The sequence below is a fragment of the Pocillopora damicornis genome, chromosome 8, assembly GCF_964200805.1.
Source record: "Pocillopora damicornis chromosome 8, jaPocDami1.2, whole genome shotgun sequence".
Classification (NCBI taxonomy): domain Eukaryota; kingdom Metazoa; phylum Cnidaria; class Anthozoa; order Scleractinia; family Pocilloporidae; genus Pocillopora; species Pocillopora damicornis.
Genome location: NC_142677.1, coordinates 18,244,703 through 18,271,393, shown reverse-complemented (window position 1 = coordinate 18,271,393; position 26,691 = coordinate 18,244,703). Strand labels below are relative to the sequence as shown.

At 36.7% G+C, this 26,691-nt stretch overlaps 2 protein-coding genes across 4 annotated transcripts; both read left to right on the top strand.

Annotated features, from left to right (window-relative positions):
• Positions 1-1,421: 1,421 nt before the first annotated feature.
• Positions 1,422-18,799, top strand: LOC113671881 (nuclear receptor subfamily 2 group E member 1). 3 transcript variants are annotated; one of them, XM_027188136.2, is made up of 9 exons: positions 2,636-2,936; positions 3,243-3,394; positions 3,615-3,668; positions 4,672-5,313; positions 8,992-9,143; positions 9,287-9,523; positions 15,430-15,785; positions 16,374-16,620; positions 16,808-18,799. In XM_027188136.2, the coding sequence occupies exons 5-9, from the start codon at positions 9,041-9,043 to the stop codon at positions 17,047-17,049; spliced, it is 1,185 nt and encodes a 394-aa protein (XP_027043937.2). In that variant the 5' UTR covers positions 2,636-2,936; positions 3,243-3,394; positions 3,615-3,668; positions 4,672-5,313; positions 8,992-9,040; the 3' UTR covers positions 17,050-18,799. The 3 variants fall into 3 exon arrangements, with proteins under 3 accessions (XP_089070007.1, XP_027043937.2, XP_089070008.1); XM_089213881.1 differs by lacking the exon at positions 2,636-2,936 and adding an exon at positions 1,422-2,417 and having other exon boundaries at positions 4,672-9,143; XM_089213882.1 differs by lacking the exon at positions 3,615-3,668 and having other exon boundaries at positions 4,672-9,143.
• Positions 18,800-20,240: 1,441 nt separating this feature from the next.
• LOC113671847 (chromatin modification-related protein MEAF6) lies at positions 20,241-25,568 on the top strand. The gene is made up of 8 exons (XM_027188105.2): positions 20,241-20,344; positions 21,796-21,908; positions 22,115-22,202; positions 23,031-23,076; positions 23,296-23,361; positions 24,003-24,036; positions 24,362-24,419; positions 24,883-25,568. Exons 1-8 carry the CDS (start codon positions 20,261-20,263, stop codon positions 24,898-24,900), a joined length of 507 nt encoding a protein of 168 aa, XP_027043906.1. The 5' UTR covers positions 20,241-20,260; the 3' UTR covers positions 24,901-25,568.
• The last annotated feature ends 1,123 nt before the right edge of the window (positions 25,569-26,691 follow it).

Genomic DNA, 26,691 nt, shown 5'->3' with positions numbered 1-26,691 from the left:
TGGTTCTACTAGCCCAAAAAACCAAATGACTGGAAAAGCTGTGTCATAACTGACGGAAAAACTTGTGTTTTCTCCTTTTATGATGTTAAAGAGTTAAATTAGCAGATAAGATACAAAGAAACATAATCCAAATTGCAGCTGAGTCCACAATCTTTACAAAAAAATTTACATTTCAAAGAATTTTGATGACGCAAACTTTTTAACAAATCGTGGTACTTCAAGAACCTCAAACAACTTGTATTTAACTCAGAATATTCCTTAGACAGCGGGGTTTATCATTTTTAAGAAAAGCCCTTAAAAAATGGGCCGTTTTTCAACAATTTGTGCTAATTCTCTTTAAGCATGTTTGCCGTAGTGCAAAGTTGAATGTCACCAGAAAAGCCATTCAAAGGTGTAGGGTTGTCATGTTTTCAGTCCAATCGTGTTCAAAATCTAATATTGAACTGCAGTAAAGAGGGTCTTGTTTCATGTGCTGTTTAGATAAATACACCTAGATTGAAAAAATGGAGCAAAATTATTACTTTTACCGGCTGGAAATACAAGACATACTGGCCTTGCTCAAATATGTTTAATAACGTAAAACATCGCGTAACCTCAGTTACATACAGCACCGACTCGCTTACAAACCGTGTGAACAATTTCTCGATGGTTTTTTGAGCGTCAGCTATTCAGAGCTCGCTCTATAATAACACATCATCCCAAACCATCCCCAAAAATGCGCGAATCAGTAAGGGTTTTACACGGGTTTTAAGCGTTTTTAACGGGTTTTAAGCGTTTTTAACAGGTTTTAAGGGTTTTTAACGGTTTTTAAGCGTTATCGGACCAATACATAACATTATCCAATGTTAATAACATATACGTCAGCAATTGAAATGAAATGTGCATAGTATCATAAATAAACACTAGATTATTGGCGAAAATAAGCGATGATTCAGTTGAAAGCTCAAGATCGTATCCTGGACGTACGCAAAACAGACAAAGCCTGTTTCTTATTAATTATTCTTGTAATAGTATGGTCTGATCGTCCGGGTGAGTGTAGTCCTGAGAAGAATTGTTATTGGTAGTGGTGACTAACGTTTCGACAACATGAGCGGAAGTCATCATCAGAGTCAAGCGCATAGTTGTTGTCAGTCAAATGTTCTAATTCCGGCTTGTACAAACTGATTGGTCAGTTTTGCCGCAATGTTATTGCCTGCAAGACTCAAGTGGCGTAGGTCGGTCGTGATTGGTCAGTCTCGATCCGTTAGAAAGTTAGGTCGTTATTGTGAATGAGTCGTATGTATGGTGCCGGTAGTGATTGATACCTGATGAGGGGGGGGGGGGGGCTGTTCTCTTAGTTGGTAAACCAGCTTTCAAGAGTCAGTCGTTAAAAGTAGTTGGTGCCGTAGGTTAGGCATTGCGGAGAGTCCCAGTCAATATTGTGGTTCGTAAGTCGGTGATGTTCAGCAGTGTGATTGTTGACATCGCCTATCCTCGTCGCTAGCTTGTTTTCAGTCAGTTTGGGGTGTGAGGTTCCTGCCAGTCTCGCCGATGTAGGAGGCGTGGCAGTCGGAGCAATTGATCTTATAAACTGCTTCCTGTCTGTTCCTCGGTTCGTCTTTGTCTTTGACGTTAGTCAGTAACTGATGTAGTGTGGTAATGGGTTTGTGAGCGACGCGGATATTGCAAGGTTGTAAGATGCGCGAGATGTTCCCGGAGATGCCCTGTATGAACGGTATAGTCGCTGTAGTAGTAGGAGTTGCGTTGTCGTTAGCTTCGGTAGTAATAATATTCTTAGTTCAAATTTAGAATAATGATCCTAGCAAAATCGGAGTGAACTTCATTTGATTGTGGATTGAAAAGTTATCAGCCCTAGATTTGCTAAAAACCATGAAACAGAGAAATAGTCGTTAAAAAAAATCTAATGTACAACGAGACATTTTGACAAGTAGATATTTCGTTTTTAAAAGCACCAATTTTCAGAGAAAAATTATCATAAGAAATCTCAGTTTTCAAACTGATTTAAGGGCCATGATGTATAGGAAGCAATAATTCAAACATCCTCTTTTTTAACGGGCTATTTATTTGAAAATGTTCAATTTATGAAGAGAGATGTTTATAACAGAGTGTTAAACAGACGTCTAGAGCAGCGAATCGAATTATTAGGAATTGCGACAAAAATATTTGAAGCGAGACATGAAAAATATATCCCCGTCTTTCTTTGTCAAGAGGAAATTAAAGCTGGCGGCTTGCACAGGTTATTTATCAAAATATGGTTAATTAAAAACAACAGCTTGCATTACACAGCCATATTTGTTTGCAGAAACTTAATAAATTTCTTGAAAAAAGAAACGCATCAGTAGAGAGGGTAATATTAGAGATGTGATTGAAGAAGAGAAAATCCGGCCAAGAAAGGTAATCAATGGTATGACAAACAGGTAATTCGAGGTAGCAGAAAGTAATTGAGCGAAAGATGTACTTCAAGGGAAGTGACTGATATGAAATTCTTTCAAATTGTGTTCCTCTAAAACAAACATCAGTTTGCGTTGGTCGGCCTTTTGTTTGCAGAATTTCAGCTACTTATTAAAAAGTGCATCAATAAAGCGAGTGATATTTGGAGATGTGAAAAAAGCCAAAGTAAATCCAGGGAAGGCGGAAGAATATTGATCGCAATAAAACCTCGCTACCTTGAAAGTGTCGAAGAAACAAAAAAGATTTAGGATGGGGGAAGTTCGAGGCATTTGATCATCATGGTGGGTGGGCAATGATTCAGAGGAGGAGTTCGAATCACAAGGATGTTTAAGATCGAAGTGCATTACTGTCTGCGCTTGATACCCGTTATTTGAGGCTCTTTCCAAAAACCTTTAAAGACAATTGACATGCAGTGAGGTCTGTGCACGGTGTGCCTTGCGTCAAATCTTAATAAACCTTTCTGATCTGATTACTCCCCATTAAAAGTAAGTTACATTTAATTTACCCCATCAAATTGTCTCTTCTGCTTCTCCTCTACTTTCTCGATAGGTACCTTTCATTTGTATCTCTTCTTCGCCCTCCCCTTGCATCCATACGGAATAACAATGCTTTCTCCTTAACTGGCACCTTTCAGCATCGCAATCCCCTTCGCGTCTACATCGGCCTTTCGTTCACATCTTCTATCTTCATATACACTTCTTTTTCATTTTTTATTTTGTTACCCCCTGTACTTCTTTGTAATCTCATCTCTCCCTTTTGTGTGCATACCATGGTTCTCTTGGGGAATCAAGACGATTGGAAATACAAATTGTGCCGTGTGAGAGGACGCAAGAGTCACTGTTAGAACTAAACTTGAAGCTGCTTCGCCAAAGTGTTCTGTGGAACGAGAGAAAAGTTTAACCCCTCATCTTGCCAGAGAAATTTGCCGCCTCTTTAAGAACAGGTAAATAATTTTTATAGAGAGACAATTTAATGATGGAAGATCGCACAACAAGAACTGAATGTAAAAATGAGAGAAAGAAAGCAATTATAAGCACAAACCGATGTGACTTAAATGATTTCGAATTAAATCTTCGCAGGTGGATCAAACCCTCGAATAATTAAACAATCTAAGATTCCAAGTATTTACAAAATAATGAATTTGAACAATCCTTGATTTTCAGATTTACGATAACCAACTTGTGAAACGCTATCAGATGGGTGTAGAGGAAAATTGGGTGAGTAAAGTTGATTCTTATAACAGAAGGTCTAAAAACTGATATAGTTACCTGCTTTGTGGCGAAGCTCTTGTTCACCGGATTGCAATAAAATTGCACAGGCGTTAGCTGGGAATAGCACACTTTAGTTTAACTATCCAGCGAAATTTAAGGTCACAATTGTGGGAAAAATCCCACGGCAGATCACCATTTTTCAACCCTCAATTAAAGAGAAAAATTTGTTGGTGAATATCTTTGAAAACAAGGTGATAAAAGGCTAAGAGGTAAATATGATAAACAATTTTTATCCTCCCTCGACCGAGAAAAGTTACTCGTATTGTAGATAAACATATGTAATCTATTATGAACATTTTGTACTTAATGAAAGTTGCACAATTATGGATGCGATAAAGAGAACAGGATTCAGGAGACACAAATACTGTTTTGTCCGTCGCAAAAGGTTAGGTAGAAACATACGCAAGAGAGTTTCTACGCAGGTGTTTCCATGCGGTATCGTATAATGTTATTAAATTAGAGGGCTATTAAGTTGGTGATCGAATTTTGGGGAGAAATGCTTAAAAACTAAAAAATTTAAAATCCCTTTGTTACTCAGTAACGGATAAAGAAAACGCTTAGCCAGGTGAAGTGACCGGCTGAACTAAATCTCTGATTCGATTGATAAAACTTACTTTCCACGGTAACATGGACATCATGGTGACAGGGATTTTCTCGTCCTTTGCATAGAAATCCCAGCAGCTTTATAAAGGGTTTACAGAGCGCCATCCACCTGATGTAGTAGTGTAATCAATGAAATATTTTTTTGAATACTCTCGGCCTACATGAGACATTTTTCTGTTAAGTTTCTTATAATTTGAGCTTTTTACGGAGCTAATACCCTCGTTTCTTCTCAACCAGTTTCTTATTTTTCATTCATGCTGCATTTCTCCTTCTTTTCGTGATATCAATTAAAAAAATACTGCTTCAGCTTATTCACTCATTTGATCTTTACTAATTTAAACAACAGGAACAAGGAACTTGGAAAACGACCACCACTGAGACTGAGAGACATCCGTTGGAAGACATCGGAGTTTGTTATACTGATAAGTGTAGTCGATTGATTTAGGCGCTGGGAAATTTCACTGTCGTATTGCGGTTACATAAGTTTCCTTCCCCTTCTTGCCTCAGGCCAAAGGTTTCCTTTATTACGGGAGATCAAGTCCTCTGTTAAGATTCTTTCATAGAGTTATTATAGATGGACTGAATGGTTAGTCTGAATGACTGAGGCTTCAGTGTAACATTTTACTGTCTCGTTTTGTAACCGAGTCTTCAGTGTAGCATTTCACCGCGCCAGTCTTGTTTTGTAACCGAGTCTTCAGTGTAGCATTTCACAGTCTCGTTTTGTAAACTATTGGTTGCCTTTCAGCCAAGACCCAAAGCTACTCCATTATCAATAAGAAATGAGAAGAAGGAGTCTCATGAACAAATTATCATAGAGATTGTATGAGTTAGACGCTCAATACCAAATTCGCAAGAGATGGTTGAAACCATCAATTGAGGCGACCTCTGGTTACGCTCGTCTCTTCGCCTCAAAAACTCTCACGGACCTGTTACCTACACTAAAGTTGAGTTCATCATCTAGAAAGTTCGGCACTGACTTTCTTTTCAGGCAATGTTCATTAGTATTACCTTTTCCATTTCATTTTTTTTAATATCTCATTCTTTTATTTTCGAGAGACGTTTTCCAGTCATTAGATTGTGAGTGAGTTTTCACAGCTAAAACCAAGTTAGAAAGGAGAAAAGCTATTCAGTGATTTTGACGGTGAAATGCCGGCAGCTTAACTTCTCCACTATAGCTCAACCTAAACTGTAATTTCTTTTTTATTGATTTCCTTTTTCTTTCTTTTTTTTTTTTTTTTTTTTTTTTTTTTACTTCTGCTAAAGGAAGCCTTAAAGCAGTGTTATTGAAAGCGGTGCAAATTAAGAAATAGGCCTGACCAACGCGATATTATTCCTCTTTTTTACTGAAAAAAGATAACAATAATCCTTTTCCTTTTTTTCAGCTTCTTTTCGCCTGAAGAAGTAACTAATCATGCAGAAAAAATTTTTTAACAGTATATATATCATAATTAGCACTTTTATAAGAATCTTCAAAACATACCGACCAAAAATTATCAACGGCAGATAAAACATCTTGCTGAACATTTAAAGCATGATTTACTCGCTGTTTGTTATTGCTATTTACCGCAATTACACAGAACCGCTATTTACACATTATTCACTCTATTTATGTAAACAACATTCTGGAAAGTTAACTTCCTCAGTTAAGTGCTGGAAAAAGGAAATTCAAAACAATGAAACGTTAGACGATACATCCTCCCGATTCGACATGCTTTCAGTGTTTCTTGCTGCAAAAGGCATCAACATTAAAAAAAAAATGTACCTCTACGCTTTTTGGTATCCAAAGGTTAATATTTCTGTAAGGTTGTGCTAAGTTTTATCGTTCCATCGCTACATATATAGATATATCCGCGCAACGTTAAAAAAACTGTCCCACCCAAATATATACCCTCGGGCAAAACTTTACACCAACCTTCAGGAGATGAATTTACAACGTACGAAAATGGGTTTTTAAGGCCTAAATTGAATCTTTCAAAATCATTTGAACATTTAGTTCCCCTAATCAGAATAGAAAATGTTGTCAATTGGGTTAATAGTGTGGAGCAATACGGAATACTTCAGCAGTATTTTTTCTTTCTCTTCGAAACTGGTCTCGGTATCAATTTTCTTTATCAATCACCTGTTAACTTTGGCTTTTAGAGCCAGAACTCAGAAGTCTCTGTGTCCTAAAATCTCTCACAGGTTAGTGAAAAAATATAAAAAAAAAAAGAAAGTTTTCATTTAAGTCCATGATATTCTAAAACCAATGAACAAAGGGAAGTCTCCCTGACTCGGATTCAAACTTTAGTCAGATTTAAAAAATAACTGACTCGATTTTATTGACCTATCGTTAATCCAGTGTGATACCTTAAACTGGCTTCAAAACGTTCTATTACTATTAATAATAACTTGGGTAAAAATATCGGTGGTAATTGTTTAGAAATTTCAATGTAGTTTCTTAAGGAATATTTTCCTGAGTCTGAGCGGAACTTTTTAGTAACGGTTGCGAAACAGAACTCACGTTATTTCTGCAAACCCTTCCAGACGTTTCAGACAAAAACAGCTCTCAAATTGAATATTCTTTGCCAAAACCACAACATAGCTTAGCATAACCCCTTTATGAGATAAAAAGCAAAATAGACATATTCAAAACACAACCAAAAGGTATCCTGGCTGTTGGAGTCTACTTTTCCAGTAATGTTCCTTCCGATTTACTTGTAATTGAATAGCTGAGGTCGATTTGGTAATAAAACTGACATTAATGAAGCGCTGGAACGGAACGTACTGTATACCCGCTGCCGGGCTTTAGGCGAAACTAGATTGGATGTATCCGTACTTTTCGTTTTTACATCTGATTTGATATTACTGAATCAGTTACCCCCATGCGTTTTTAAAACGGGGCGACAGCAGAACAATTTGCAAGTGTTTCGCGGTTTTATTTTGCTTTCTTTCTTTGCTGTTTGGCTTAAGTTCAGAGATTAAAAGAATTAACACGAAGTAATCATCTTAAAAGACCGCAGGACAGAAACCAATTCTGCAAACGAGCCAAAGGCAATTTTGATCAAAATGCGAAGAGGCACTTTGGTAATGATTTTCTTTACTTCTTTTGTATTTTTTTGAGGCATATTTTCATTTGCTGTCTCTTTCTCCTGATGTTTTATTGCAGTAAATATTTACACAAGATAAGTCAAGGTGAAATGTACATAAAATAATGCTAAAGGCACTTCAGAGACTATTCACTGCTAATGAAATAAATCACTTATCACCCGCCAGCTTTTATGTTTCACATTTTGACTTGGCGCGAAGCAGATATCACCCAAGTACAAGTTGAAAAACAACTTTTGTGTGAGAGCATGTGATTTTTCAGCTTCTTCTATGAAGAAAACTCAGGGTCAGAAAAACGGAACATTAAAGTACTTTTAGGGAGGAATAACATCCGTTTTAATTCCGTGCATTCACATCAAATGATTGTGCTTTAATTTACAACTTTTTTCGGTATGCTTTCCGTCTGCTTAAGTGATAATTACAACCACGCGCTGAATTATTTGCCATTGCTAATTGCTGTACACAGAACAATGGAAAAACTATAAACGATTTAATTTAGGATAAAACGAATTCAGCAACGAAGGAAGATAGTTAAATTTTACGGTCGATCGGCGCTACGGGAGAGAACATTGAAATGGACAGAAGGCGACTTTGAATGGGTTCCGGAGCTACAGTGAGTGAGCTTACTTCAGCTGCAAGAAGCGAAGACTCAAACAACAAACTTTTGAAATTTTCTTTTTTCCTACTATAATTATAATTCTATAGCCAGGTGGCCAGCGGTGATAAAGACAGGTGACATCTAACGATTCTTGTTTTATTGACAGCTGGGTGGAATGGCGAAAAAGAGAAAGAATAAAAAGCCATTAATCGGCAACCAACAAACTCCTATTTCATATTCTTTGAAAACCCACGTGTCAGTCACAACCAAGCTTCGAATGTGATTGGCTTGTTGAACTAAGCTAAGTGTCCGGCACAACCCTTTGAAATGGCTTCATTCTTTTTAAGTTTGGAAAGCCGGTTATTTTCTTTCAAATCTGAAATGCTTTTTAGCGCCGCTTCGTCCAAGAGTCAAGTTAATTGTCATTCGCTAATTCTCCAAAAAAAAATTTCCTCACCACAACCTTGAAAAAACAAGGAGGAGAAAAAATAAGTTATGCCAGTCTGGCTGGTTGTTATCGCTGATTAAATACTTTCAAATGATTGAAAAATTGATATTTTAGGGTGACGTTTTTCTAAATAATTCAGTTTGTATTCGTCCGCTAAATATTTTATATAACAACGCATCAAACAGTGTTATGAAAGTCACGTCAAAGTTAAGTGCATAGGGTTTTGTGCGCGAAATGTAACTTTCCTAAGTCAGCGACGTTCAGATTGTGTCGATATCGCTTCTCTGATGTCGAATAGTTCATGTAGTTTTAAAAAATGAATAATGTCTGTTTATTTCCCGGAGGTATTCGACGCATCTCCCCAAACACCGACTTACAATGGGCGTGAATTTCTCCACGAATCAGGCACAATCAACACAGTGTTTGTTGTTTCGTGAGAAATATAAAATGAAACAGTAATGGGCTGCCCTCGGCCAATCAGAGACGCGCTTCAACTAAAGCTTTCTGACATTTGCTATTAATCTGGCCTCTCGCAGAAAGGTGCACAATTCTTCTAAAACGTCGTCAACTAGCCAAGCAAATCGGATGTGGACCAAGAACAACGACACGACATTTCCACTCGGCATGAATACTGATCCTCATCTAGAAGACATGGAAATTGACAAGAACGACAAATCGAAACCTAACGGTAAATTATATTCGCTTTCTTTTTTCTTGGAGAAGAAGTTTTCGGCGCCTTCCTTGCAGTGTTTGGTGTCTAAGACTTGGTTCCCTAACTTTTCAGCGGAAACATTTCTTTATTCACTTTCGATTTTCATTTGATCCTTCAAGGACGTCTGTTAGATATTCCCTGCAAAGTGTGCGGTGATCGATCCTCGGGAAAGCATTACGGAATTTACGCATGCGACGGATGCAGTGGATTTTTCAAGAGAAGCATTCGAAGGAACCGTTCCTATACTTGCAGAGCGACAAACGGGAAGGGAAACTGCCCCGTGGACAAAATCCATAGAAACCAGTGTCGTTCCTGCCGTTTGAAAAAGTGCTTCGAAGTCACCATGAACAAAGATGGTAAGCAGATTCATTCTTTACGGTTAATTACTATGGGCGTTGCGTAGGGAAATTATTTTAAGCCTTGCACTGTAAGCACGAACGGACATTAGGGTGGATGCGTTCACTTTGAGTTCCTCGCAAGCGATATCACCTCACTTGCCGGCATTGTTAGCTTTATTTATTAATAAGGTACATACGAACTTCGGATTTCAACTAAATTTAACATGGTCCTTAAATACGTATATTTACATTTCTCCTATTAACACCCTCTAAAACAAGCAAGGTCGATCGTTTAATCGTTAATCGCATTCTCCAAGATCTCGTTATTTAATCTGGTTGACTTTCAGTTCGCGTAAAGAATGGAGGCCTGAATACGATACCGCGCAAACCTTGAAGAACCAACCTTCCTCGAATTATTTCGGTTTATAACGATAACATTCTAATTTCAAGCACATTACTCATTAAATGCATGGGTTGTTTTATGAAATAAGCACTTTCCAAACCGGATCTTGAGAAGGATAAATTGAAACACTCTCATTTTTTTCCTCGATCTTTCAAAGCAGTTGAGCCGAAAAAAAATAATAATTACAGAGTAGAATTCGAAGCGAACTCTGCGGTTCTCTTTTGTTTTCAGTCTCTTTCAGATAAAATCAATTTCGCCAAAGCATTACTTTGTAAATGGATGGTCTTCCCTTTGTCCGCAAGCGTAGAGCTAAACGGAGCATTATAATAAAATTACGCTAAAATACCTTTTTTCTCTATTGAACGTAAAGAATTAGTGATTGATTTTCGAGCCAAACTTTTAACTTGAGGCACAGTTGTCATAGTCTTGAAGTAGAAGTCATTTAAAAGTCATTTTGCAGGCGGTTCCTTTTAATTCCAGATATAAATACCGTTTTGTTTTTAGCTATGAAAAAACGTTTGGCAATGGAAAAATCAGTTTCTTAACCTCTTCTTCACTTTAATTTTCATGGCAGTGGATGTTTTAAAAAAAACTTTATGAAATAAATTGAAAAATATCCCTTGAGCGAAACGACGCAAGAAAGTTTTCCTTCCCTTTTTAAGTATTAAATACCGCGGTCTTTGAGATTCGTCGGGAATTTGGTCCATAGACAGACGTGTAAAATAATTCTTTAACCTTAAAAAGTTGGGAAATAGATTTCAAAAAAGGTCATGAATAGATTTTCTCTTGTATCCAATCAAAACATCTTTTAACCTAAATTTAAGCGAGTTTTTTAATGACACAAAATAAGCTAGATTCCATGGGCACATAGCTCATTTGTTTCAGGATTTAGAATAATCCTTGAATCATTTACATATGCAGTTAGTATGCCTTTCCTTTTTTTTCCTGGAAATTGGAAATCTTACCAAGCTTTGACACTGAATGAAATGAAATTTAAATTTCTTTACACTCTTTGAAAAAAGGAAAATGCACAGTTTCCTTTCGACAGGAAGGACAACATCAATGAGTTACAATAAGTTCATTAGTTGGAAAAATCGTAAAAGAACGTGTAATTAACGCCAGAAAGCCACAGGAAAATTGCACGCTTTTCAACTTCTGAGCTTTTCTGGTCAACAAAAGCTTAGGATGAAATGAAGGCTTCTGCGCGGATTTTCAATTGCTTTTAAGAGCCGTCGAGAAAAAGAAAACTGATTCGGTTCAAAAATGGGCCCAAGCACACCACATGAGTTTAGAAGCCATAAATACGTTCCAAGCGTTTAAACTTATTTAAAATATAGGAAATCCTTTTCTTTATCACGATGGAAATTCACGGCGTTCGGTCAATGAACGTTTGATATAGCCGAAAAGGAAAGCGTTTTTTTGCAAAAGGGTATTCGATCGAGATGTCTTAATGAAGATTTCAGAGGACTGTTTTTTTTCTTCGAGGCAAAACACCAGGAATTAACTTTTATTCATCTTGTTATTTCTGATTTTATAAAAATTAAAACCAGAAACTGTTTCCGAACCCTCGAAGTTTTATCGAATTTTATTGGTTCATATTTAGCGTAGAACGTGTCTATAGTATTTAAATCGATTTTAAACATGTCGGCTTACGTTTGTTGGTTTTTAATGAAAACTGAAACAAGCTCTGGATGAGTCTAAGTTCACATAAGATTACATGAAGTTAATCTTAAATATTTTGCACCTTTCTAAATTGCCACGCGCTAACGCAGAGCTCAACAAATATACAGGTTATCAAGAAACAATTTACTCATGGCGAAGCAATCGCTCGACCAAAATAAGGATTTTTTGTTTATAGGTTTAAAATCATATTTCATCAAAATTGCAACGTTGTAACAATTTTCGTGAGGATTGCCTGCTTTGTTTCTCAATGCCTGAGACACCCAAATCAAAGATAACTATCATATGAGCGGAAAAGAGCGTTTTGCGGAGAAGTAAAGCAACAACGTTAGCTGAGATCGTTTTTGATCGGCCGGGTCTACTTAACTCCTCGGATATAATATCCCTCTTTTTTTAAGTTAGAATTCCGGAGTATACCCAAATGCTGATCTAAGCATTTTGCTCAAGGAGAGTAGACCCCTGGTGAGGACAGCGGAACGTTTTGCTCGTTTTCACGTTTTCAGTCAAGAGACGAAGGAATCGATAAGGTCTCAGCGTGAAGATATCGTTGTTATCTTTCGTCCCTCATGTAGCAATTCGCTATGTGAAGACATTTCGTTGGTTCCGAGAGTTTTGTTTTCTAGACTTGGTCAAGTCTGTAATTAGCATTTAAATTGTCTCTAAGAAATCTACTTTTTCTTCTTATTTCTTCTCTGAGAGAAGTCTCAGTTCTTACGTCAAGAACGTTTTCAAGGAAAATAGTCATGCCACGAGCTGTTCCTGAATTATCTTTCATAGCAAGAGTCGTATACATACAAGAGCTATGCGAGTTACTTCAGACATTGAATTTTAATCGAGGTTTTCTTTGTTTTGGTTTCTAAGTTTCATCGGTGAGACTCCCACGGCGAGGATCTGCGAAATTCCGTTGCTTAAAGGGAGATAATTCAAATTGCGGCGAGACAGAAATATTTACTAGATCATGGAAAAAACGGCTCAGAAAGGTCGGGAGGCAATTTAGCTTGGACACGTCGTTTCTTGATGAGTGAACGTTTAGGCTCGTGGCTAACAGAACAGATCAAAAAGTTAAGAAGCGATGAAAGTAAAGAAGTAGACGAAAGAGTGTTCATAAAGTTTGGCTCACAATACTCCCCAATACGATTGTTGGGTAGATCTGTTCAAGAATGGGGTTCACGCACTAATTCAGTCAGCTCTTTTCTGCGAAAATACTGATTTACGTCGGGTTTGCCTGTTTTTCGGGCTTTAGTATTTATGAAAAGTGTTTGCGCTGACAGCAATCGAGGTGTCTTCTAATAGAAAATGATGAATAACTTTTGGTATGAATTTCTATCAATTAGCTGTTAAGAGGGAAAAAAAAGACTTTCTCTCCATCCTTACTTGACAATGTGTTAACGACATACTCAACTTGCAAACGTGAAAATTTCATTATCACTTTTAGTAGGCGTCAAATTAAATTGACGCTTCCAATGAAAAGTCGAAGAGGACAAAAATACCCCTTGGTATTGATCTATCGAGTTTCGACCCACCGAGTTTCAATTAAGATATCTGCAGGGATGAAAAGTATCTGCACACTTCGAGGAACTCGATGGAACTAATTTAGCTATTGTTGGACAGAAAACGGAAAGTATTTTGATTTCATCTGTCCCTTAAATAATTAATCTAATCAAGGTTTTCAGGCTCCGTTATCAGGAGATCAATAGTACATATACTATACAAAGTTTTTACCCATTAAAAATCCATTACCAATTTGAACTCATTTAGGTTTAGTTGTTTGACTACGCGCACTTAATTTAACAAGCGTTTCTGGTGCTGAAATCTTAGTTTTTCCTTAAAGGAGTTCTTTGTTGCGACTGAAGAAAACAAGTTTTTTGTGTAGTCTCCTTTTTGTTATTTTATTCAAACTTCTCTGACTTATGGCACATTGTTCAAGACAAACTTCTATGGAAACGTTAAAACGACATATTCTTGACTATCTTGCTAACTTCGATTAAGGACTTTCAGACAACTGAAACATTTTCTAACTGAAGTCACCCACTTCTGGCGAAAAAAAATCTCGCTATATCAGCAATTTTGATTCAATGCATCCTTAATAAATTACGTTTTTAGAAATACGCATGATGTTTAATCGAAACAGATAACTGATAAAAAGAAAACCTTCAGTGCTCTCGCACACCACTTAAGTCGCGTTAAATGAATTCTTTTCGTTCGTTTATCAGAAATCAGCCTTTGAAAAACAAAGCACTAAAGCTGGCGATAATCACTTTCAAGAGGCGATAATTAAAGTAACAGTTTTCACAGAATTATCGGCAGGGAGTCAACATGACATTAATAATTCAAACTGGCTCAATATACTTCGCAGCAGTGAGTTCTCTCAGGCTGAAGATCAAACCGTCTTAGAAAAACAAAACAACCTGTTAAGCACCTGCGCTCAGCTTTTGAACAGAAACTTGTTGAGAAGAGAGTGAATTTAGGTAAAATATCACTTTGTCAAAGACTCGTTGAGCTAGAAAGCCATTCGACCACAGGAATACACATACCATGCTTCTTATACCATGCTTCTTCATTTCTTTGTATCGAACCGCTGAATATTCTCGTCGAATCGGTGGTTTCATAACACCCAAATTAATTAAGATTTTATTGAAGTCTGTGCTTTGATTGCAAACGCAGTCGTATTCTAATGACAAATATTGCTTTTATAACGAACTTGATTATTATCGACAGGTCTTTGACGTTGTGCGGGTGGGTGTCATACCTTCGAATGTAGATTCTTTGCTTTGGGCTGGGTTAGTTGTGAGTTTAGTACTATGTCTTTATCACAACTTACAAACATCTTCTAATTGCACGTAATTTTCTTGTATTTCCCTCGTTGTTCTTGATTATCACCTCTGATTTGATTTATCGTGGTGATATGACCTCCCTAATTGACAGAAATATGAATATTTAATGATAATTCTTAGGGCACGTGGAAGATCTAAAGAAGTGATAAAGAAAATTTCATAACAAGGATAGCACACGCTGTTTTGGCTCGTGGACACCTCATTTGTGTTTGAATAAGCCATTATAATCTTTTTTTGACTATTATTAAGTTCATTTCATTTTATTACCAACTGATCTTGATTGATCTTGACGGTTTTGCCGAAGGCTCGTTTTTGTATTGAGACTGGTTTGTTTTTAAGGCAATTATGATTGTTTGTACTACTTTAAGTATCGCACCACCGGTTAAATCTGCAAAGAAGAGTCTCTCACACTTTCAATTTTTCATAATTTCCAATTCAAGTACTGTTCAAATAAAAAAATACAAAATAAAACGTCGCAAAATAAATAAGTAAATAAGTACGATGACGATACGACAGTGGCACTAACAGTTTCCTTCGACCACGCTCTTTGCGTAAAAAACTGCTCTTCTTTGTAGGAAATTTAAAAGACGGCAACATCAGCTTCACCGGAATAAATTTAACTCAGCTTCGGAAACTGTCGCCAACTTTGGGCGACACACAATCTAGGTTGTCTTCTGATTGGTATATAGTTTTTCTTTTCTTTTATTTTCTTTTCTTTTTTTTTTTTTTTTTTCCTATTTCGACTCATTCAGTCTCCTTTCCTGTCACAGCTTATCACTCGTCTTGATTCTTCCCGTTGGATAAAAAAATTTAATCTCGATTGCTTTCGTTCTCTAAAATTTCACGGTATGTTTTAAAATTTAATACTAAGAGCAAACCGAAAAAAAAAGTGAATTGGATGATTTTCTTCGAGAAAATTCCACCGAGAAAACGAGTGCGCTTATAATGACATCCGGGATTTTTAGGCGTGCCTCAGGTGACCACTGATGTCCTTTTAATCCGTACAGCTGTCCAGCACGAGCGTGGACCCCGAAGCTCCACCCTCCGGAAGCAAAAGATGCTAAAAGAGGCCCAGGACAGAATGGATGGCGCTACCACTACAGCGCATGTGCAGCACAATACAAGCGGCTTCATCAATACCCTTCTAGCTGCAGAAACTTGCATGGAAGGCTGTCAAGTACCGGCCAACGACTTTGATCTTGGCTTGGAATTTAAACCAATCAGATTTCAGTCGGATTTTTCGGTGTCTATGTACTATTCCAATCCCGAAGCTGTATGTGAGGCTGCCGCTAAGCTGCTGTTTATGTCTGTAAAGTGGGCCAGAAATATTCCTTCATTCATGAGTTTACCTTTTAGAGATCAGGTAAGAGAACGATAACAAGCTGTTTCTTGTTAAAAGCGAATTTTTTTGAACCGTTGATAAGTTTTTCGTAGTCTATACTAAACGTTGTCACTTCAATTAAAATTTCAATTGAAACCCCTTGCCTCTCTAAGTTAGGTGTTAGCAATAGATAAAGAGACTCTTGTTTAACTGGATCCAATCCAGGTTATATTGCGCTAACATTTGTCAAACAAGAGGAGAGCGAGTCTCATAACATTTTTCTTCAGAAGACGCCATAGTTTAATCGCCTATAGCCGATTCAAACCACATCGGCTATGGTGATCCTGCTGTAGTTGATACCGCATAGCTTTTCAAGGGAAACATAATTCCTAACTCCTTAATCCTTAATTTACTGTTATCATGCATGGAGTATTTTTTTCAATGAAGCAAACGAGAAAATAAGCTATCATAAATAAAATCTTTTAAGTCAAAGTAAAAATTGTTGTTTTTGTTGTTATTTGTTGATGGTGCAAAACCATAATGCAGAACAACTTACCAAATGAAATCAACAAACGATTTACTAAAGAAAGAAATGTCTTAACTCATGATGGTGCAAATATTTTTCCTAAGGTTATTCTACTTGAGGAGGGTTGGCGCGAATTGTTTTTGCTTGGTGCAAGTCAGTGGTCCATGCCTTTGGAAATTGCGCCAATTTTGTCTGCGGCAGGAATGCACGTAGACAACACGCCTCCCGAGACTATTGTGGATGTCATGGCAACCGTACGCCTAATCCAAGAAACAGTCAACAAATTCAAGGCTGCAAATGTTGATTCTACCGAATATGCATGTCTGAAGGCTATAGTACTGTTTAAGCCGAGTAAGTGAACACGTGCTTGTTCAAAACAAGATTCTCCGTCAACTTAATTAAGACAATTTTCAAACATGGCACTAGAATTCGAAGTAGAAAAAGGTAGTTATGTATAGGGGCAGGGGGATCTGAAAAAGGAACTGTTTCCCTTTCCTACAATCAATCCCTGATAATCGACATGCTATTGATCTTTCAGCTGCATGCGGGCTCAAGGACCCGGAACAAGTGGAGTCCACTCAAGACCAGGCGCAACTCATGCTTGGCGAATATGTTCGTGCCCAATGCCCTACTCAACTGGCCCGGTTTGGTCGCCTTCTCCTTCTTCTGCCAACCTTAAGACGAATCAGTGCAAAAGAAATCGAGGATCTATTCTTTAAAAAGACGATTGGAACTGTTCCCATAGAAAGATTGTTGAGTGATATGTTTAAAAATGAGTAAGGCATGATCAAGGTAGTCGGTGAATTTCAAATTTTATATCGAGTTCAATTCAATATCCTGACATCCATGACACATTATTATCTTTTCATTTTTGGTGAATATTCATGATATTAAGGGCTTGTGTTGAGGAGTTCCTCTCAGAGACTAATGGAAAAGGAAAATTAAGAGGTTGAATTTAATATATACATCTTTGGCACAAGATTTGTTTGCTGTGAAAAGATGAAAAGGTTGATTTTCTGCTGACGAGAGAGAATCATTTAATTTTGTTAGAAACGAAACAGTTGCAGCCAAACAGAGCACTTTTCCACTGAGTTTCGTAAAGCCAGATTCAAAGTAATGACAAGATTCAGTCAGAGCGGGAAAATATCGCTAGGAACTGGTGAGAAATCAAAATAGAAACCAACGAACTGCCTGTGTCGCCGGGGACGGAAAATGCGATTAAGCTCATCATGTTTTATTTCAATTTGCGCTTGATTGGTTACGAGGTGGCATTTTTTTTTTCTCTTTTTTCTTCTTCTTTTTTTTTTTTCTTTTTTTTACCAACCAATGCGTAAGACACAAAAATCAGACGCAATCGTGAATGACTATCGGCACTCAGTTGAAAACTGTTCTGTACGTAAAGTTTGCTCTGATTCATCCTGATAGTGGGAGTTGTCGTTGCTGTACATGTGCTGCCTCATTTAGAGTCTTTTTCCTACTTAAAACGCAAGGGAAGTAATTTATTCACTTACGTTACTCAACTGGGTTTCTTCCCCTCGTTTCCTCAACGTCTGTCTCCTTATGGACGCGAGCTTTTCAATTAATGGTATCTAACAAAGTAACTTTCATGTAATCAAAAACCACTAAAATTAATGGCGGCAATGTTAATGTAATCAGTGCCACTAGTATTTATATTGGTATGTCTGACTCAAATATTTGCACTTGATGTATGTATGAGCTGATTCCAGGTAGCATATTCGGCAAAGTGATATATTACGCTTGGAACAGGCTGAGGTGTGATCAGGTTGAATTAACCATACTCGTCCACGCAATGACTTTTCACCACAGAGGGAAGTCTGGCCTCAGTCAATCGGATCGGCGCAGTCCCGTAAAACGCGGGAAAACAAGGTCACATGCGGATTGGTTGATATTTGCACGAATGCCAGCTATGAGTGGCTGGAAACCACGCAAAGTCTTTCTTTGGAATGAGCTTAGTGTCAGCTTAGAAATTTAAGACCGAAAAGTCAAAAATGTTTGTTTCTTCTAATGTTTCCTTCTTCCTCTTGCATTCGTGTGCATTATATATTCAATGACGGCACTTTGTGCTTGCTGAACTATGGGATTTTTTTCTATTTAAATCAAAATGTATTTAAAAAGTGAAACGGAGATTTAGCTAAAAAAAGCATTGCAAATAATAAGAATATTTAAGCAAAAGAGAGCTAGTTTTGTTGCAAAAAGAAATTTTCGTATCTGTGTAAAACTGTGAGAAAGAAGAGGAAATGTTCTGCTTGTGTAGATAAACTTAAAAGTATTGTGGGGCAAATCAATTCTACAGTAAAGTGTACATGTACGGATTCAGCATTAACACTCTAACGTTTGGCTTTATAACAAAACAGGTGATAACAATTGTAGATAAGAGCCCTAGTAGTCGTCTTTATAGACAACAATTTTCATTATATCAAATCCTTTTACTTTGGTTTATATAATCTGGCAAGAATCAACTCTGCGGACACGGCTTTTCAATGTGCAATAAAGGGCTAAACAAAATCAAGTTAGCTTCGTGACTGTATGTGTGCTTAAGAAGGAACTTTCCTCTTGTTGCGTCTTAGGGAATTAAAAAATACTATATATTCTCAAGGAAAATTGCCAAGTAATGTATGTGTAAATGCATTTGAGTATATTACGAGCATTAAACGTTGCTGTTTCACAGACGCATTTTGCAGTTATGATCAAAACAGTTCGTGGGAAAAAGTTCTTGATCGACTTTTCTTTTTCCATTGAAAGGGAATATCATTTTTTCCTGCTCTACATTGCATCTTATTTTATAGCTTATAATAATATCACTCTAGGATCTTGCAGTATCTCATAATGGAACACGAAGCATGACACTGCTTCTGCTTAAGATCTGCGGCTGAGATTTTCCTACCTTATGTCAACCTGGCGAGTCAATTCTATGTTGTTGTCATATCATTAAAGTACCTCTGCTTGCGCTTTTTCGAGACTTAACAACTCATAGAAAAATTAGGTATGAGAATTATCTCCTGCCAAATGCATTGACAAATGAAACAGAAATGTTCATCTGGATGAAGGAAATTATTATAACTTGTTATGATTCCTTATGAGTTTCTGCATCGTACTTCTTGCAGTATCAGTGTGTAACAGCTTCACGGCTATGGCCTTTTTTTATTTTCAATAAAACCTGAGTGGGCCAGACCTTTTCTTTAACAAACTTGGCAGAAATAATTTTCGCCCCTTTTAAATATGCTAATGATATTCAACAGGAATTTAAGATGACTATTACTATAATTGATCCAAATTGTTGCCTGTTCGCATTTGAATCGCTGGAATCAAAAAACAGGATAACTTTAACATTATTAAGACTCGTTATCTTGTGAGAATGGGAAATTATAGTTCGGTTGTACAAAATCTTTGAGCTGCTGCTGAGGGGGTTTGCCATATTTTTTAGCCAATTTTGATATTTAAAATAAAGACAAGCTTTGAAAAGTGTCTTACGTCTTTTTCGTTTTTGCAGGTTTACTTAGTTTAAGTGTCACAAAAAATGGGTGGGTAACCGTAAAAATACCCTTAAAACAGTATCTCCACCAAGCAAAGCACTAAGCCCTAGGCAAAGCATCCCTTCTACACCAGATGCCTGAATTACGAAACTTACCCAGAACACCCTACCCATTACACCTTACCCATAACACTTTACCCATAACATCCTAGTGAAAAATTTCGTGACGCGACGAAGCGCACCAAGTAAGAAAGTACTCTATACGACTAAGGGCGCCTAGTTTGACCAAAGCGGGTTAATTTCGCCTACCACACGACACAATTTATTGCGTAAGTTTTTCCTCAATGCCATGTATATATCAGAAAAAGCGGAAATTCTAGACCTTGTAGGCGAAAAACCAATCTCTAATTTAGTACGTAGTGAAATCCTCGAGAACCCTCGCGCCAAAAAGTGTTTACCCATGAGGCCTTGCGATGTAACCATCCGGGAGAGTTGGAAATGCAAGACAAAATGGCGGCACCGAAGGTTACAGATACGAGAACAGAATTAGCCGAACTAATCAAGAAAAGGGCAGAGATCGCTGTAAGTTTTTATCAAATCGTCATTTTTTTTTATAAAAGTTGAATCGAAGGGGTTAATTTGGGAGTATGGTCACCGTTTTTTACTATGATTTTTACAAAAATTGTTGCGTGTATTTTGATGACGTCAGCCAAACAGGGCGCCAAAATCAACCCCTTTTATGGTTAATTGGTGGTCAAACGTGCTCTCTAGTTATTAGTTGTTAGTTATTATTAAACGTGAAAAAGTAGTGGTTTTCCTTTAAGGAATATTTCAATACAATTCTGTGGTCCAATGTTATATTGCATTTTTGGCCAGTATGGAGGAGATTTGCAATCTTGATCAGTACAGATTGGGATCTTTTGTGGACTCCTCCTCAAAGGAGAAACCTGAATAAAATTTTCTGAATATAATTAAGGAAGAACATGACTTATTACCCCAAAATAAGTTGCATGCATGATGCATGTGAGTTGCCAAAGATATAAACAGAAAACAGTATAACTAGGATCAAGATAATTTTGGTTTTATCAACTGAGTTGGTAATCTAAATTGGCCACAGTAAAGAGTGTTAAAGCTGATGTTTTAGAACGTTAGTCCTTCATCAGTGCTATTAATGAGGGGTAATGCTCGAAACGTCATCTTTGAAACTCCTTACTGTGGCCAATTTATGTTATCAACTCAGGTGATTAAACCAAAATTATGTTGTTACACTCCCCCACCAACACAGTACCACAGTTTCTTTTGAAACTCACCCACTTTATAGTTAGATCAGTTTTACTGTGCATGCTAATGCCCCTGTTTCCTTTGCATCATGCATATTGGGATGTTGATATCTCCTTTATAAATTGTGTCTCTGTGTGTTTTTGTTTCACCTGAAGACTGCTGTTGTTTGCCCAACAGAAAGTTTTGACTGAATATCATTCCAAAATGCTAAGCTCAGTCTATATCACATCAATTACCTAGTTGATTCTCAACAAGGAGTTGATTAAATTACTGAAGAAACTTTTGAAAAGCTTATTTTCCATACTGTTTTCAGTGTCTATTTGCACCATGTGTACATTCAAATCAAATTCTGGTGTGAAAGATGATTTGCTTTGGGATGTAAATAACGGGTTATATATGAAGTGCTTAGGTCAGTCTTGTTTATTCACATTGTCAAATAAACAATTGATCACTTATCTGATCCACACAACATGACAAAGGTGAAGGAACATTGGTAGAATTATTATGTCACATTTATCATTTTTTATGTTGTTCCTTTGTCATTTTGTTACACATGTGAATCAGGTTGTATTGACTTAAAATACAATTCATAATAAATAGTTTTTCTGTTATATTTACAGCAAGAAATCCATATGGATTCCCCTGATACAATGTAAAATATGGAATGGAAATGCTGGATTCTCCTTTCTCCTTACACATACAGGGAAATTAATAAAGACTGACTGTCTATTCATGCCATAATTTTTTTTCAGGAAAGCCTAGCCAATCTAGAGCGCCAGATATATGCATTTGAAGGAAGTTATCTAGAAGACACACAGCTGTATGGGAACATAATCAGGGGATGGGACAGACTTTTGACTAATAAGTAAGTTAAGTGAACTTTTTCCTCATTAGCTTGAAGTTCTATGTAATCAGTTAAAGTTGCTTAAAGCAATTTATAAAGTACATGTAGATCAGCACACTGATGGTTAACCACATTGTTCTTTTCAACAATTCGCCTGGAGGACATATGTGATGTGTGTGTAGTTGACCTGATCAATGTTTGTGGGTTTTTTTTTCTTTAATTTGTAGAACAACCAATACAAAAGTTGAAAGAAGAAACAGAAAATTTAAAGATGCTGAACGGCTTTTCTCCAAATCATCCATAACATCTCATGCAGTAAGCTTGCTATTAATATTTTACAGCTTCTTTTAGAGTTACTTTTTTGTCCTTGTTTATGATGTATGAATTGATGTTTTGCACTTAAATTTTGATATTATGTTGATCAGTTACACGGTAACTCAAATTGAAAAACCTGCTGGAAGAAGCACTAAAAGTAAACCAAAATGCTTGAAGTTTTCCCTTTTGTTGATAAATCTAATCTCCCCAACTAGCTTGTTGGATTGTAACAAATCAAATTCAATCAAAAAAAATTTTAAACCATCCATTCTATGCATGTGCAACTCCATCTGGGGTATGGGTCATTACCTTCCTCAGCATCATCTACTTTGATCTACTTGCAAACTTTTATTTTGTGATGAAATATTTGCACTAGAGCTCAATCATAAACAGGGTAAATTTTAATATACAGAGCTAAATTGAAGGGATCAGTGTTACCATACTGTGAAACTCATGATTATTTTCCAAATTAGACATGTTCACAAGTTAAAACAAATATGATATAATAATATGTACAAAAGATTTTAGTGATGAAACACCTCCAGTTCTAAACATGCTGCACAGTTGTCTCATTACTTATTCACAAAAATTGGGATGGGGAGGAAGTACTCATTGGAGATTAGTTACTTTTTAAAAACATTTTGACCAAAAGGAGAGGTGTTAATCCACTGAAGGCACTTATTTGAGGGGAGTTGGTTAGTTAAATTAAATATCATGATGTTTCACCGCTTGTCATCAACTTCTAAATGAAGTAGTTTTACATGTATGTCAGGAGTATGAAATATTATGGTAAAATTTCAATTAGTAACTTCTGTGTTTTCTTGTTAGGCCATAGCAGCTGGTGGTGGCCTTGCTGAACCACTCCCTGAAAAAAGTAAGTTTAATAGTTGTGCTAAATATTTTGTTTATCATTGAAGATTATAAGAAGCTTAAAGGGAGAAAAAGAGATTTATCCAAGCAAATCTGGTTGTATAACATGATTAATTTTTAGCTTTGTTGTTAATCAGATGACATGCATGTTCAACATCTTGCTATGGCATATACCAATAAAACTAATATTCAAAGACTTTGGATATTTATTATTTTGTTGTAGAGGAACCATCTTCCCATTCAGACCAAATTCATCATCAGCACAGTCACATTGGACGTGTCCACAAAGGTAAAATGCATCTGCCATGCTACTGTGCATCTCATTATTTGTGCAATTTTTTTATTGTAGATAATTTTTCTCCTAGCAAATAGTATGACTACAAAAGAATTGGAAAAAGAAATATTCCCAGTTACAGGGTACTATTACATTGATAAGTGACTGTGTAATGGTTTGTCTCACAATATAAGAGTCAGGCTAATCAATCCTGTATTGACTGTGATGTTTCAACAGCTATACTGCTAGTCTTTTTTAGGCGGTGAGATGGAAAGTTTAAATGTTGCTATTTATATCACCTTGCTTTGTTGCTATTGGGCTTGTTGCTTTTGGGCTCAATGCTATTGGTTTGTTTTGGCACACTGTCCTTGGTGCATTTTGGATTGGACTATTAGATGTTGTTCCCTAATAGGTTTGCTTTGTTTCTGAGTGGCTGTTTACTATTGTGTTGTTTGGTAACAAAAGTCCACTGACCTTTTTATTTTTGGATTTTGAGTATTAACCCTGATTGTTTTTTTTAGAAAATTTACTCATAGCATTCTACTTTATCTCAGTTCACAACTTTGGATGAAAACAATCAGTTCTCCTTAAAGATAAAGACTCATTTTCCAACATTCTATATTAATGTGGAATCATTTCTTACTCTTTCATTTAAGGCTCCCACAAAAAGAGAAAGCACAAAAGACACAGGTAATATTTATTGTTGAGTTACTCAGAGCCAATTGGCTGTTCAGAAAAATTCCAAGTTACAAGGGAAGTTGAATCTGACTGGAGTGAGCCTGATAGCGCTTTAAAAAACTCAATTTTAACTTAGTACTGTGCATGGTTATGAAGTTGAGGCACACGTAAATAGCAGAATCAGATTTCACATTAAAACTGAGAAGGTACACTAATGACATTAGATGTGATGAGCTCTGAAACCTTTGACAATAACTTTGCTCTAAGTTAAAGTAAAAATCACTTTTTTCAATTTTTATCATTATTTGATTTGACTTTTTCCTATTGTTTTTTCCAGGATTGAGTTAAGAGTGAAAAAAGCTGGCCATAGGTCAAGAGAACCAAGCTTTGGAGAGGTATTAGAACTTAATAATAGACAGAGGGGTATCTTATAATGAAGTATATGTAGGCAGTTGTTACCAAAAAATAGATGGTGGTGTTTGTCAAGTTTGTAAGTTATTTGTATTGTCTCGTCTGTCACCTTTTGAGTTGATCACTGAAGAAGCTGTGGAAAACTTGTGAATTAAAACCAGCAAAGGTTGACAAGAAGAATTTGTTTCACAATCAAGAGCTGCTTTAGTTGGTGATCATCTCCTTTATTCTCATGACTTTCATGTTTGAGTCAGGGATGATACAGTAGGGAGAAATTAGATGCTAGTCACTCCTAGGGCTTAAAGGGTTAAGGAAAATTTTAACTCCTGAGTCCCCCACTCTTAAAATTTCTAAGCTGTAGTTATGTTCACGGGCTTACCCGAAAGCAATGTGGGACCATTCTTTTTATTTAAATTGTGATGTTCTTTTCTATTTTGTGTTTTGTAGGATGAACATGAAGATTAAAAGATCCTCCACAATTATTTGTGCATCAGAATGAAATTTTTTGGCAAGAAATTTTCTTGCATGTGAGAAAGATGTTGTAGAGGAGAGAATATGGGCATCTGTGATAGGATAAATTTTGAAAGATGGAGAACATGTCACTGAAGCCAAATGCAGTGTTTAAATTTTTCCTTTTTTACTATGCTGACTGATATGCATTCATATGTTACATAGATTTTTTCCTAACGGTATAACTTACTAATTAGTATCATGAGATGAAAATACCCCCATTAAGATTTTGTTTTTAGAAACAAATAGGTAAACAAATTCTTCAATTTAGTGTTACTAGTGTTATTACTGTCTATCCTCTAGCTACAGAAAGAGTAAGACTGGTTACTTTACCTCATTATTTTTCGCATATCTTTAGATTTCGATTTCCTCATATGTTTTGAGAATCTGTTTTTTTTCTAGCCTCGCTAAATGGCAAAATATTAGTATACACATTTCTTTATCATATCTTTTCAACTGTATCATATTGCAACATTGTATATAAGTGTAAGTCTTTTGATCATAAAGAGTAATTATTCCAGCTGTTTCTTTCAGTTTCAGTGGCGTTTGATTTAAGTTAATAGTCATAGTGCTTGCATAATATATATATATAACAGAAATAAAGCAAGCTACTTTTAAGTAAATTTCTACGTGTATATAACAGCCTGTGCAGGTGTCCTTGAACTCATGGCCTTGCCCCTCCACTCAAAGTATGTTACTAAGATCATGGGCTCATATACTTTGAGCAAAAATACGGCACAACGGCTTTAGTCATGCTTCCTTAGGTTTGTGACCAAGCTCTCCAAAAGTTCCACCCGCGACCAGTGAAAGTGCTTGCTAATGGACTCACTTTCTTAAAATTGACTTCCTCGACACCATCCTATTACCCGCCATTTTGGTTTTACCCTTGTCAATTTCAAAGACAATACTGATGGCACCGCCGACAAGGGTTTCGGAGAGGTAGGAGTGCGTGGAAACTAGCGTGCGTGGCGTGGCGACTAGTTCAAGACACAAGGGATACAAGGGACCACGGAAGGCCTCTCGCAATCGCCCTTTCCTTTGCGTGTCTTTCGTATCATGTATTTCGTTTTGTTTCGGCAAAGTCTAGGTGCGAAGAAGTGATATGGGCATGAAAAAGTTTTCAGTTCCAGCGATCCTTCGATATTAAAATAAAAGCTAAAAAATTAAGACCAAAATAAAAATTTCCTGTGTTGTGATTTAAATTATATCGTAGAAGCCATGCCGTCAGGCCGAATCCGATGTTATCAACGTTTTTCTACCTTCAATTTTATTCGCTTTAAGCTTCTGCGAACTGTTTCTTCACGAGACCAAACAACTGTGGCACCACAAAAAGGAGGAGGAATGAACAATAAACTAAAAAGCTAAAGTAGGATGGCGTGGTCAATCAGAAAGCAAGCCAATGTGTCTATTACAATTTGTATAATAAGCTCAGTTATGCACGCATTCTGATTAGCTCTCACTTATGATCTATTGGAGGACAAACGTATAGATGACGTCATCATTAAAACGTTTTTTCCGTATATTTTAATTCTCTACTATATAAAACAAATAGATTCCAAGTTGCCGTGCGTCTGTTCAGTAATAGATCACAGAGGACGTCAAATGTGGTAAGAACATCAGTGGCATACTCGGCTGCGCCTTGTGTGCCACTTTTTTGTTCTTACCACATTTTGACGTCATCTGTGATCTATTACTGAACAGACGCACGGCAACTTGGAATCTATTTGTTAATTGGCCACCGTAAAG